Source organism: Xiphophorus hellerii, chromosome 5 (assembly GCF_003331165.1).
Source record: "Xiphophorus hellerii strain 12219 chromosome 5, Xiphophorus_hellerii-4.1, whole genome shotgun sequence".
Classification (NCBI taxonomy): domain Eukaryota; kingdom Metazoa; phylum Chordata; class Actinopteri; order Cyprinodontiformes; family Poeciliidae; genus Xiphophorus; species Xiphophorus hellerii.
The window spans coordinates 23,008,143-23,023,152 of record NC_045676.1 but is presented as its reverse complement, the minus strand read 5'-3'; the positions used below and the strand labels follow the sequence as shown (position 1 = coordinate 23,023,152).

General features: G+C 40.5%; 2 protein-coding genes across 2 annotated transcripts in view; both read left to right on the top strand.

The window, feature by feature from the left end:
* Positions 1-15,010, top strand: part of LOC116719342 (polymeric immunoglobulin receptor-like) — a 59,942-nt gene that overhangs the window by 9,489 nt on the left and 35,443 nt on the right. The gene's annotated exons all lie outside the window — the stretch shown is intronic.
* On the top strand, positions 1,013-3,724 carry LOC116719350 (CMRF35-like molecule 8). The gene is made up of 3 exons (XM_032561850.1): positions 1,013-2,364; positions 2,602-2,935; positions 3,367-3,724. Exons 1-3 carry the CDS (start codon positions 2,334-2,336, stop codon positions 3,722-3,724), a joined length of 723 nt encoding a protein of 240 aa, XP_032417741.1. The 5' UTR covers positions 1,013-2,333.

Sequence of the window (15,010 nt, the reverse complement as noted above, 5' to 3'; positions counted from 1 at the left end):
ACTGGGAAACTCGGAAGAAGCACTAGGAAACTCGGAAACACTGGGAAATGAGGGAACAAAAGACCCACTAACTGGGGCCGATAACCCACTAACTGAGGCCGATAACCCACTAACTGGGGCCGGAAACGCCCTCAGCTGCGCTGCCTGTCGGCCCGGTGCCAGGCTGGCCACCTGAAACCCCATCACTATGGGAACAGTGGCTGGAGCTGTCTCTGGAGCGGAGGCGTGAGGCTCGGGGAAGCCGGCAGGTGTGCCGGCTGGAACGCTGGCTGAAACGGGCTCGGGTGCACCGGCTGGAATGCCGGCTGGAGGTGCTGGTCCCAGAGATGCTGGAGCTGGGCTGGCGGAGAGGTAGTTTGGCTTGGGAGGCAGAGGGTTGCCTTTCAGCACCGCAATGGCTGTCAGGCATTGCCATTCTGCCTCCTGTTGCAACTCCGCCAGCCCCAGATGCGGAAGTCGCGGGATCCACTCATCCAACATAAGGACCATGCGTGTGGCTATATTCAGGAGCTGATGTGCCGAGTACGGGCTTGCCACAACCGCTACATAGTCCTCAATAGTTCTCAGCAAGCCTCCTGAGTCCATGGTGAAATTAGCGTGCCTCACCGTACTTGTGGTCGGGTCCTTCTGTCATGAATTGCAGAGTAGAGGTGGTGAGGCAGACGCTGTAGACCCAGGATGCGATAAGTAAATGATTTTAATGATGAATATTCAGAACAACACAGTCCAATACAACGGGCAGCATGGCAGAGTGGAAGCCAGGGCTCGACGCCGATAGCAACCTTTAAACAACGGACGAGACGATGGACTGGGTACAAAGACGACAGATTAGAAGTCAAACGAGACGAGGACCCGAACAAAGACACAGACACACAGGTGACACTAAATACACAGGAGGTAATTAGGGAACGAGAAACACCTGGGAGTAATCGAGGGGAGACAGGACAACAAAGAGACTCAAGGACACAGAAACTCGAAATAAATACACAGAAAAACACAGATCATGACAAGGAGACCAGAGCAGCATTTTTTATAAGGGTATATTCACACTGCACAATGTTCAGAGCACGGTGATACAAATGTAGATTAAAAGGAATAATTCTGTAGTTTACAAAGCTGGAAATCTAACAACCAAAATGGATGTATGGTTTTTATTTTTTGTATTGAATACTCACATTTTCTTAGATTTGGCATGTTGCTTGTTGCAGAGAAAGAAAAACAGAATGCTATGTCAGAAAGGCCCAAAATGGAAGGTGAGATGGGGAAATGAACTGGATTAGTGGCAGTATTTACAGAAACACATTCTGCCCTTCATATTTAGCGTTTTCATACTGTATTTAATGTGTGGATATCCTCTCTACTCCAAAAATGCAATCTAAAGAGTTCCCCTTAACTTGACCAAAGTAGCCACTTAACTTGATGTCGATTTCAAGAAATATAAATATCGCAGCCTTCTGTTCCAAAAAAAACAAAATTTCCAATAAAGGCCGTGAGTGGTAACAGGTGGTTTTTGGACTTGTACGCACTTCCGAGTTGATTTATTTATTGTAAAAGTAGAGACAAAATAATTATTAAAAACGTCTTGCAACTTAGTCGAAATTAAAAATTATCTCAATTTAATGTTTGAAGCTCTACAAAAGTGGTCAAAAAATCATTTTACAAAACCTCCCGTCCTCACCAGACATTTACCAAACAGCAGACCTCCACCAAGCACCCGGTGTGTTCTTCATTACTCAAATTAATGGGAGGGTCTAACAATTAACAACTAAAACTAAACAATTCCAAATATAAATATTAATTACAAATTTTGGTTCTAAATTAACTTAAATATATTCTAACTACCCAAAGAACAAAACTAAATAGGTAGAAATTACAAACTACAAAAATTTGGCATAAATGGCCACAACAATAACAGAGAACAAATATAACATCAAAAAACATGTTGTTTGATGGACCTGGTGTTTAGGTTATACTTAAACAGACTGAAGTTCCTCCGATTCAAACAAACAGACTTATCAGTGAAAAGTGGACTTAAATCAACGTCAAATTCATTCTTTTTATGCAGTGAGATGAAAAATCTATGTAATTAAAAGTCTGTCAGTAAGGTTCTCTCAGTGGATCTTATGCATCTAATGTGCAGAGTTTAGTCAGAAAACAGAATCCAGCTTATTTTATGCTACAGTACATCTATGCTACTAGTTTCTGTTCTTCTAAGTTTGTGTTTAGACAGTGCTAACAGTACAGGAAGCCCACTGGTTTCCTCGTTTCTTTTTCTAAGAGAAGAGTAACTTTGCTTCTGCTTTAGTTTGTCTGTTGCCTTGAGGAACTGAAAGATGTGGAGCCTTTACTTGCTCCTCATGTGCAGTAAGTTGTATTATTTGATATTAAATATGTTGTTTTTCTTTCGTGATTCGATTTATTACCTCCTGATATGATCTCATATATTAGCTTAATCATTTTTGGTACATAACGAAAAAAAAGCTAAGCATTAACTATCTGAGATGACAGTTGATGATCTACAGGCATTAGGCTTTGAGTGGTTTAGAAAATAAAATTAAACATTTAATCTAATAACATATAACTGCTAACTTCTCATTTTAGCTGCTGTGAGTTGGGTGACCGGTGATGTAATCTCTGTGTTCGGATATGAGGGCAGCGCTGTGAAGGTTCCCTGTCCATATGGTCGAGGATATGAGGATTATGAAAAGTACCTGTGCAAGCACGACTGCAAAGTTGATCATGACGTACTTATTAAATCAAAAGGAAATAACAACAAATACTCAACCGATGATGACAAAAGAGCAAGAACCTTCACAGTGACCATCTCTGATCTTCGTCTTGAGGATGCTGGAAAATACTGGTGTGGAGTGACCAAAGACTTTACAGATATATACAAGGAAGTAAAGCTGAACATAAGACCAAGTAAAAGAATAAAGTTCAAATAAAAATAATGAAATGTAATACAATCAAGCTGTTTCACCAACAGCTTTGCTTAATGTAACATTTAGTTAAATTGAAGTTCCTAAAGTATTGCTTCCTTGTCCTTTGTGGTATATTGTAAATAACACAACTGGATTTCAATGCAGCCTCTGCACCACTTTCAGTGCATTGGCCATAGAAAATAAAGTCCAGTATATAAGAGCTCTGAAATGCTTTTGTTTATACAGAAAAAAGAAAATTGTTCAGAAAGGTGAACTATGCAAACAGGCAGCGACATTAAGACATTAAGGATATTTTCTGAAAAACATACTGTATGTGCTTTTTCTCATAACTTCTGCTAGTTTACCGTGTTATCTTTCTATCAGACAGATGCTGCGACACGGTGAATAAAATCCAAAGTATTGAGGAAGGTTGAGTGACCATCAGCTGTCCGTACGACTCTGAGTCTGTCAACAAGCTGAAGTTCCTCTGCGGAGGAAACCGGCCCTCCACATGTCGACAGCAGGCAGTGATCACCTCTAACAACACACAAAATGGACGATTCAGACTCTCTGATGACAGGAAGTCAAGAATATTCACAGTGACCATTTCCAGTCTGACCCTGGAGGATTCTGGGTCGTATCTTTGTGGAGTCCAGAGAAACTCAGGATTTGATGATGTTACGGCTTCAGTGGGTCTCTGCCCTTTTTTCCTTTTAGGGTTCTGCAGACAGGTCTCTGCAGGTGATGCGTGTTGCCCTGATTGGTGTTCTGCAGCTTTAAAACTGCCAGCCATGCAGCAGTGAGGAGGCTTTTCCCTCCTCTCTCCTCAGAACCCCATTTGGTTTGGTTTGTATTTTTTGGTTGAGATTTGTTAGGTTTGTTTAGCATTTGCTTATTTCTGGTCAATTATAGGTTCTGCTTTAATCTATTTTGGTTTCTCATTTCAGGTATTCTTTTTTCAGGGTTATTTCTTTAATATAATTTAATAAATTCTATTTTCATTCAGTTGCTAAATCCTTGTGTGGTCTCCTTTTAATGTTACCCCATCAAACGAGCCTGGTGGACGTAACATTGTGGGAGCTCGTCCAATTTATGTGGACTAATTAGGCTTGTTTGGCCTCATTATTGGGTTCAGGTTGCAGTTACATGCCCCTGACTTTGGTTTGCCTGTATTGCAGGGTATTTGTAGGTTTTTTGGCTAGTTTAAGGTGTTTAACCTTACTGGATTTTGGACATTTTTGATGTTCCATATGTATGTTGTTGGAGGTCCATGAGGATTTTTGTACTTTTGTTGGAGGGGGGAGAGAGGATCTTGTTTTGTAATAGGCAAGTGCTGTCTGGTATTTATTGTTTTTGGCAACTCCATTTTAGACGACCCTGTTTGTTGTTTTAGTTTGTTATTTTTGGGTTGGACTCTGGGCTGAGGGCACCGCCGTGGTTTGCTGCCTGAGAGGTCTTGGCCTGGAGGGATTTGCTGCCAGCGGTATCTTGGTGCTTAAAGTGCCTTGGCTCTTGGAGGAAGGCCTGAAGACTAGGCTAAGCTTAGTCAGGGTTTTTGGCATTTAGTTAGCTGTAGGAAAATGGAGGTCTGCCATTTGTTGGTGCCAGTCATGCACTTCCTTGTGGTTGGTTAAATAATTTGGTATACTTTGATTTGCAGTATTTTTTGGAAGTTGGTTTGTTGGGTTAGTTTGGTTTGAGAATGGATACTGTGAGTTCTTTTTTGTCTTCTCCAACATTAGAACTCTTGGAAAAGCTTACAAAGGAGCAGATTCGTCAAGTAGCTGAACACTTTTAAGGTGATCTTGAAGATGTAAAAGGATTAAGATTACCTCCACTAAGGAGTTTTTTAAAAGACGAACTTATAAAACTGAATGTCTTTACTGTTTCTCTTTCAGATGTTGATGTGATAGATGAAACTTCTCTTGGTTCAGGTTCCTTAACTGGTGCTCCAAAATTGGTAGATGAATTGTCAAGCTCAACAGTTTCTCAAGCTTCTCAATTAAAGTTTCAGTCTAAGAAAACTGAGATGGAAATGCAGTTGGAGTTAGAAAAATTACAGCTAGCACATGAGCTTGAGGAGAGAAAACTAGCTTTACAGGAAAAGCGGCTAGCTCATGAGCAAGAAGAAAAGAGGTTAGCACATGAGTTGGAGGTGAAGAAACTGTCTTTGGAAGCTGAGCGTCTGAAGTTGAGGTCTGAGGGCAGGTTAAGTGGTGGATCTGTTAATCCGTCTCAAGGTGGTGATGGGTTTTCTGGACATAACTTGGTTAACATGTTGAAGCTGTTGCCTAGGTTTAATGAACAAGATCCTGATGTGTTTTTCTCTTTGTTTGAGGACATGGCAGAAGACAATGACTGGAGTGATCTAGATTGCTCCATGCTGCTGCAAGGTGTGCTGGTGGGTAAGGCCCAAGAAGCTTATGTTTCATTAGTTTCAGCTGAAAGGAAGGTATACAAATCTGTTAAAGAAGCTGTTTTGAAAGCTTATGAACTGGTTCCTGAGCATTACAGACAACAATTTAGGAACTCCAGGAAAGCTGAAAAACAGTCAAATACAGATCTTGTCAGAGAATTAAACACCCAGTTTCATCGCTGGTTATCAGCTGAAGGTGTGGATGATTTTGAATCACTTTGTGACTTAATGGTGTTGGAACAGTTCAAGAACATTATTCCAGATCGGGTGGCCATATATATTAATGAACAAAAGGTAAAAACTGCTGCTAAAGCTGCTGTCTTAGCAGACGAGTATGTTCTGACCCATAAAGCTGTGAGGGATTCTAATTTGAAAGGTGACCACAGCCTTAAGGAATTTCATCACGACCGGTTTCCTGGTAAAAATAGATTGGATCCTACATTGAGATCTAAAGTGGACTTGGTTTGTAACTATTGTCGCCAGAAGGGACACTGGAAAAATGAGTGCCCTCTGAATACTGAAACTAAATCAAGTAGGGGTAAACAGAATCATCGAAAACCTGTGGCTTTAGCCAGTGTTGCACAGTTGCATTCAGTGGAGTCTACACCTCTGCCTAAAGTTGAAAGTGTAAGACCAACTGTTTTAGCTGCACCTTGTGACTTCCAGTCTTTTTCAGAGCTGACTGATTCAGATCCCCAGACCTTTGAGAAGGATGTCAGACAAGATTACACACCTTTCATCACACATGGGTTTGTTTCTCTGAGTGGAAGTTCAAATAAAGTGGCTGTAAAGATTCTGCGTGACACCGGAGCTTCTGAATCTTTCATATTGGATTCTGTGTTGCCATTTTCTTCATGTTCTGATACTGGTCGTAGTGTCTTAATTAGAGGTATTGGGATGGAGACTTTCTCTGTGCCTCTCCATAGGATCTACTTGCAGTCAGAATTGGTACAAGGAGAAGTAACGATGGGTGTTCGTCCTTCTCTGCCTGTGGAAGGTGTGTCTCTCATTTTAGGAAACAATCTGGCAGGTGGACGTGTGTGGCGAGATGTTGCACCTCCTCTAGTGGTCCGAGCGTCTCCATCTGTTTCCATGTCAGACAAATGTGCTCAAGACTTTCCTGAGGCATTTCCAGCTTGTGCAGTAACTCGTGCCATCAGTCGTGCTTTGGCTGATAAGGAGGTTGAGTCTGGTAAGCCTAGTTCTGTTGAGAAGACTGCCTGTTTGCCAACTCTTCCTGTTCCTTTGTCACTCAGTGAGTTGATTGCAGCCCAGCAGGAGGACACAACCTTAGCTGCTCTGTTTGACCAAGTCCAGACAGCTGAACAGGACACAAAAATGTCATGTGGGTATTTTCTACAAGAAGATCTGTTGGTACGTAAATGGTTACCTTACAGTGACAAGGATATTGTTGGTCCAATTTATCAAGTTGTTGTTCCAGTCAAGTTTAGAAACCTTGTTTTGAAAACTGCTCATGGAGAATTGTCTGGTCATTTTGGAGTCAATAAAACTTATAATAGAGTTTTACGTCATTTTTATTGGCCGCGTCTGAAAAAAGATGTTGCTTATTTTGTGAAAACCTGTCACACTTGTCAATTAACTGGGAAACCTAATCAGACTTTGAAACCAGCTCCACTTTTTCCAATACCTGCTGTTGGTAAGCCTTTTGAACACTTGATCATTGACTGTGTTGGCCCACTGAGTCCTTCAAAGTCAGGATCGGTGTATTTACTGACGGTTATGTGTAAAAGCACTCGTTATCCTGCAGCATATGCTCTGAAAACCATTACAACAAAGTCGGTGGTCAAAGCTTTGTCTAATTTTATTTCAGTGTTTGGAATCCCAAAGACCATTCAAACTGACAGAGGTAGCAATTTCACTTCACGCATGTTTGGTGAGATTTTGAAACAACTTGGTGTAGTCCATCAACAAAGCAGTGCTTATCATGCTCAAAGCCAGGGGGCGCTAGAGCGTTTTCACCAAACCCTAAAGGCATTGTTGAGGGCATACTGCACAGAGTTGAGTAGAGACTGGGAAGAAGGTCTGCCTTGGATACTTCTGGCAGCTCGTGAAGTTGTACAAGAGAGCACAGGGTTCAGTCCAAATGAACTAGTGTTTGGACATCATGTGCGTGGTCCTCTTGTTATTTTAAAAACTAACTTGGAGAGGTCTGAGCCACCATCAAACCTGTTTGACTATGTCAATGGTTTTCGTCGCAGACTTTTCTTGGCTGGCAAACTAGCTTCTGAGAATCTTAAAAAGGCTCAGAAGAAAATGAAGCAATGGTTTGACCAGAAAGCTGAAAACAGAGTGTTTCATCCAGGAGATAAGGTGCTTGCCTTACTCCCCATTCAGGGTTCACCTTTTCAGGCAAAGTTTTATGGTCCGTATTCTGTGTTGAGACAGGTGTCGGCCCAAGACTACGTGGTTTCTACCCCAGACCGTAAACGACCAACTCAGCTTTACCATGTAAACTTACTGAAGCCTTACTTTGGTTGTACTTTGGAAGATAAAGATGTCAAGGCAGTTGCTGCTTCTGTGAAGGCAGACTTGAGCTGCAACGCAGGCTTAGATGAGGATGTGCAGACTCCAGATGATGCTGTGTTCCAGCCCAGACTTAAAAACTCTGAGATGTTGTCTAACATACAAACATTATTGAGTCATTTGTCTGCAGAAAGAAGCGAGCAGTTGAAGAAGTTAATTTTGGATTTTCAAGCCTTGTTCAGTGACATTCCGACATGTACCAATTTAATTGAGCATGACATAGATGTGGGAGATGCGCAACCTATCCGTCAACATTTTTATCGAATTCCTCCTGAGAAAAGTAAATTTTTGGAGTCAGAAATCCAGTATTTGCTGGACAACGGCCTGGCTAAACCATCTTGTTCCAGTTGGGCCTCGCCATGTTTGCTGGTTAAAAAACCTGACGGTACTTATAGATTCTGTACTGATTATAGGAAACTGAACAGCATTACAAAGCCTGACTCCTATCCACTTCCTCGGATGGAAGATTGTGTCGATCAGGTTGGAACTGCAAGGTATGTGAGTAAATTTGATTTGCTCAAAGGTTACTATCAAGTACCCTTGTCTGCTCGAGCCCAAGAGGTGTCTTCCTTTATTGTACCATCTGGATTATACTCTTACACTGTGATGAGTTTTGGCCTTAGAAATGCACCTGCCACTTTCCAGCGGTTGATGAATCAAGTAGTGGCTGGATTGGAAGGTTGTGCTGTCTACTTAGATGATGTAGTGGTCTTCAGTGACACCTGGAATGAACACGTGCTACGTATCCAGAAGTTGTTTCAGCGTCTTCAGGATGCTCGTCTAACTGCGAATTTAGCTAAATGTGAGTTTGCAAGAGCTACAGTGACTTATTTGGGAAAAGTAGTTGGGCAAGGACAAGTGAAACCAGTGAGAGCTAAAGTCCAAGCCATTGATGGTTTCCCACCTCCTTCCTCAAAAAAGGAGTTGATGAGGTTTTTGGGGATGGTGGGTTACTATAGGAACTTTTGTGAGAATTTTTCTACTGTAGTGGCTCCATTAACTGACCTATTAAAGGCTAAAGTCCAGTTTAGGTGGTCAACAGCTTGTCAGAAGGCTTTTGAAAATGTCAAGTTCCTCTTGAGCACTGCACCAGTTTTGGCTGCTCCAAGATTAGACCGGCCATTCCAGGTACAGGTTGATGCAAGTCAAGTGGGTGCAGGAGCCATTTTGTTGCAGACTGACGAAGAAGGGGTTGACCATCCAGTATGTTTCTTTTCTAAGAAGTTTAATCAACATCAACTCAACTATTCAACCATTGAGAAAGAGGCCTTGGCTCTTATTTGGGCACTTTGATGTGTATGTGGGTGGGGGTGCGTTTCCTGTAGTGGTATATTCAGATCATAACCCTTTGACCTTTTTGCACTCTTTACAGAGCCCCAATCAGCGGTTGATGCGATGGGCCTTATTTCTACAGCCTTACAACCTTGACATTCGGCACATTCGAGGCACTGAAAATGTGCTGGCTGATACATTGTCTCGTGCCATTGATGGACCAGACTAATAGGAAAAAATGCCTACAGAGGTCCTGGTTGGGATCCTCTGATTTAAGGGGGAAGGTGTTACGGCTTCAGTGGGTCTCTGCCCTTTTTTCCTTTTAGGGTTCTGCAGACAGGTCTCTGCAGGTGATGCGTGTTGCCCTGATTGGTGTTCTGCAGCTTTAAAACTGCCAGCCATGCAGCAGTGAGGAGGCTTTTCCCTCCTCTCTCCTCAGAACCCCATTTGGTTTGGTTTGTATTTTTTGGTTGAGATTTGTTAGGTTTGTTTAGCATTTGCTTATTTCTGGTCAATTATAGGTTCTGCTTTAATCTATTTTGGTTTCTCATTTCAGGTATTCTTTTTTCAGGGTTATTTCTTTAATATAATTTAATAAATTCTATTTTCATTCAGTTACTAAATCCTTGTGTGGTCTCCTTTTAATGTTACCCCATCAAACGAGCCTGGTGGACGTAACAATGATTTCTCTGCTGTTTAACTGAAGGTCAAAGGTGAGAGATCATTCTGCCTTTGCTAATTTGATAATGAATCTTAAGAAGTTTATAAATACAACAGTTATTAAAATTTCCTTCCCTCGCAGAATTCTGTCTGTAGTCGTACCACATCAGTGGCATTGAGGGACGTCCAGTAACTCTGCAGTGTCCTAATTCAGGACAACAACATGATAACAAGAAGTTCCTCTGTAAAGGAGACCAACACAACAACTGTACAGACATGATGGAGAACCAAACAAAGTTCAAGCTGCTCAATGTCTCCTCCATCTGTTTCTCTGTGATCATCACTGAACTGGAAGCAGCTGATGCAGGAACATACTACTGTGGTTCAGACTCTCAGCTGAGATTCATAAAGATACAGCTGGCAGTCGGTGAGACCAACACAGAGAGAGATAGAATAATAAAAAGCAACACAAAATCTAGGTTAAGGCTTTTTACCACATCATGTTTTGTATTTTCTCTGACAGTCTCACTGCATGAAACCAGCTCTGCTGAACATTTGACATCACAGCCACCATCATATAATCCTGGTAAATTCTTTACATTTTCTGTTTCTCTGTGCCTCTCCTGATTTCCTTCACTTAGTTTTCCACAAACAGCAGATATTCAAGTACTCAAATACATTAATGGAGTATTAGAGAATGTTGCTTTGTTGGCTTTTCCTGCCTTCACCCCACAGCCAAATTATAATGCTGCACATGTCCACTGTCTTCCAACCCACAGGTTGTCAGCACAATTTATGTGATGTTAGAAAGTCAACAGAATGTGATTCTCACATGTGACAATGTTTGTGAATTTTTCACGATATGAGAGAAATCTTGCATCTTGCGTGCAGTTTCTCCCTGTATTTTATAAACAGTCCAGGAATGTAGGCAACTGGTTTGGGATCCACAGTCACTTGGCTTGGAGCCGAAGCGATCTGGTTAAGGACCATTATCTTTACTAGGTTTAATATGAAATTAAGTCAGCCATCAAATCAAATCAAGCAAATTTTATTTATATAGCACATTTCAGCACCAAGGTATTTCAAAGTGCTTTACATCATAAAAACTCAACAAACATACTGTACAAACTCATAGAACACAAAGGCAACATTTGAAACATAATTTAGTCAACAAAGTGCCTTTGTTAAAATTTTCATTGATTATGTTTCAAAAGAAACTAAACAGGTGGGTTTTTAGTCCAGATTTAAGGAAACTCAGTGTTTCAGCATATTTGCAGTTTTCTTGCAGTTTGTTCCAGATTTGTGGTGCATAGAAGCTGAATGTTGCTTCTCCATGTTTGGTTCTGATTCTGGAGATGCAGAGCAGAACCAAAACCAAAACCAGAAGACCTGAGATGTCATGAAGTGCGGGTGGTGAGAGTGGTGAGGCAGACGCAGCGGACCCAGGTCAGATGAATATGAAGATTTTAATAATAAATAAGTCCAACAACGAACAGCAGGCACATGGAAACACTGACGACAACAAGGCTAGACATTGACGAGGACCCGACGAGGAACAAGGAACACAGGTGGAGTTAAATACACGGGAGGGTAATCACAGAAACGAGACACACCTGGGAAAAATCAAGGGGAGGACAGGACAACGAAGAGACTTAAGGACACAGAAAACTCTAAATAAACACAGAAAAACACAGATCCTGACACTGAGAGGTCTGGAAGGTTGACACAACAACAGCAGATCTTTAATGTATTGTGATGCTGAGCTGTTCAGTGATTTATAAACTAACTGTAGCAGCTTGTGCTCTTTCTAGAAGTTTTATCTCAGGTGTGTCCAATCTCCCATTAGAGACAATTGAGCCAATGCAGGTCAATCCTGGACCTACGAGTCCTTCCTGTTGCCTGGACCTTCATAAATGAAGTCTGAATGTTTAGTGTTGATTTTTGTAAACAATGTTTCAAATTGTTATTACATGCTTTCATTCTCTGTGTCTGTTTGAAGAAAATTTTCTGTCCATGCCTATTAAATTCTCCTTTCTCTTCTTTTCAGATCTGACCTTATTTTACATTCTGCGTGTCGTCCTGTTTCTGCTGTGGATCCTGCCGTTTGTCCTTCTGATGATTCTTAAAAGAAAAATAAAGCAACAAGGTGAATTTAACCAGAACATTAACATACGATACTAAAACTCGAGAAAAAACCCAGAAAAAACAGAGACAATGTTTTTTTATTGTTCTTGTAGATATCCAGATGATTGTATTGAACACTTCTGATGCTTCTAAGAACCCGAGGATCAATGATGTAAGTCCACAAAGTTGCAACTCTTAAAGATTTTTCTTGCGAAGACATTAGTTAAGTTTTCATTAACTATAAAATAAATTTGCTTAATGGAAACACACCAGTTAAAAAAAAAACCTTATGATTTTCAAAAACAAGTTTTGCCCTAACGTGAGGTGGTTTTTTAGTTGTATCACAATAGATGTGTTTCGCAAAACAGGATTGGAAACACTTTTTTCGCATCACACAAGTCACATGATACACAGCCGGATGTTACTGCTGGCGAAAATGCAAACAAACACAAAAATCTTGCCAGCCTGTCAGGATTCAGTACAAACAGTGGAATGACGTGGAGTTTCAGTCAGGGCCTTCAAGAGACGTCAACTATACCTGAACAATACACACCATTTGCAGGACAGTGTAAAAACTATTCACCACACCAAGAAACAGACATCCAATAATATGCAAATAAATAAAAATACTCTAAGAAAAACAACAATGCAGCCCAACAATATCAAGCAATATATCATTGTATATTTTAACAAAATACACAGGCAACAGCGCACATAATTGAACTTCCACCAATTTAGCAAAACTTTTCTATCTTCCCCAGTTAATCTCAACATTAATCCACACTGCTGATATAGGAAATGAGCAATTAAAAGAAAAATATTAAGTAAAGTATTGTAATGACCTCAGCACTGCAGCTGTAGTCCCACTAAACAGGGTTCATTAGGATAAGTACGAGCTGCTACTCCTGAGGCTGCAGCTCAATCCTCTAACAAACTGGTACATTCAACAGATAGCTTCACTGCTGACCCAACTCTGAACTCTCTCCACTTCCGGTCCTGGTACTGCCGCTCCACCGATCCCTCGCCCACATGACAGGCCTATCACATGTGTGTGGGAATCAGCAGTCAGACAGGGGAAGCCCATAACACTCTACACATAACAATAAGATCACAATGCAACTTATAACAAATACACATAACCATAAGGACCCAGCAGAACTAAAACTCAGAATCGTTACACTATGTATGAGAATGTAATAGAAAAGTAACACTCACCCATTACTTGTAAATAAAATCCATACAATAACTTGTAGTGTTCAGTGCTAGCTGTTAGCCCCTTGTAGCGCTCATAGTTACAGTCTTTAAAATGCCTTGCAAAGTTCTTACTGCTTTGTGTTAGTGAATCCAGGTTTGGTGCGGGTTTTACATTTTTAATTTTTTATCCGTGAAGATCGTCTTAAAAAAGATGATTTTAATAGGGAATACAGGGAATGCTCTTCACTTACTGTAGGGCCAGTGAGGCTCACCATTATTGTATGTAAATTCTGATTGGCTGATAATTATGCTAGTCATGCCAACAATGGCCTGTTGCACTGCATTTATGACGAAGGGGTATCTGAATTTGTACAGCAGGTCCTGAGGTGGAGCGGCTCGACAGATGCGCTTAAGGCACATCTTAAGTAGGAAATTAATGGGCGTGCCGTGGTGGCGTAGTGGTTAGCGCGACCCATGTTTGGAGGCCTTGAGTCCTCGACGTGGCCGTCGTGGGTTCGACTCCCGGACCCGAAGATATTTGCCGCATGTCTTCCCCCCTCTCCTTGCCCCTTTCCTGTCTGCCTACTTTCATATAAGGGACACTAGAGCCCACAAAAGACCCCCTGGAGGGGTAAGAAAAAAAGTAGAAAATTAAAGTGAAACCTCAATAATACCAATAAGCTACTCGTTTGTAAATACAAATAAAATTAAATATGACTAAGACATTTTCTTTTCAGTTTTCTAGAGCGAGCAGACAAGGCCCTGCTGGCCCTCACAACCCACCACTGAATATACATTTTTCTACATTAATCTTTTTTTTTATCACTCTCCATGTTGGTATTTTGCACAGTGGAATCTGACTTTATCTTTGTGTCCAGATCCTTCAGGTTTTGTCCTGTGAGATTATGAACATTTATCCAGATAAGTTTTTCTGCTCAGTAATATAAATCTCATTTATATGAATATCATAAATGATTATTTTTCAGATTTGTGAAAATCCAGAAGACAGCTCAACCTTTGCATCAAAGCATCAGGAGCAACGATGAAGCTGCAGAATCTCAACATGTGAACCAAAGTCTCACCACAAATGAAAATATTTATTCTGATTGTCAGAATGCAAAATGATGAAATGCACTGCAGAGGAAATTATTATATATATTTCAAGCTAATTGTAAGATGTAGATGCTAATTGTTAAATATTTTAATGATGCAACTTGTTTTATTACAGCACGTTTCTCCACACAATAATAAAGAAGAGATTTTGATGAACCAGCCTTTGTTTCTTTTTAAATTAAGACTAAATCATGAAGGTGATAAGGTTTTCTGTAGAGGAAAACACTTTTTATATCAGCAGTATTCTCATCCTCTTAAATTGTTCTAGTAATCTTTTTTATGTTTCTATATTTGTCAGTTTGACTGTAAAATAAATTTTAATTTAACCTCAATGTGTGGCAACATGTTTCTTCCTGCTCATTTTATTCACTAGATTCTGTTACTATAAGCAGCTTTGCAATGAGAGAAAGAGAACCTGGAGAACATCGATGAATGTTCTAAAATAAATAAGCAAACTATAGACAGAAAGTTCTGCTTTACTTATATTTAAACAGGAAATATTCTTGCTGAGATGATACAGCACTAACCACTACACCTCAGCCCTCCCACATTTTCTATGACCATTTCCTCCAACTTTGTAAGCACTTATTTTTATTTTACTAATAACAAGCATGTCTTCTTATTTTTTTGGTTGTTTTGATAGAGTTTAGTTTTAGCATTTGAAAAATAGAGAAAATGATCATTTTACACCTCATTTATGAGGCCTGCTGATATGTGTAAAGAGGGTTGAACTCATCACACCAATGTGGTTTCCTTAAAATACTTC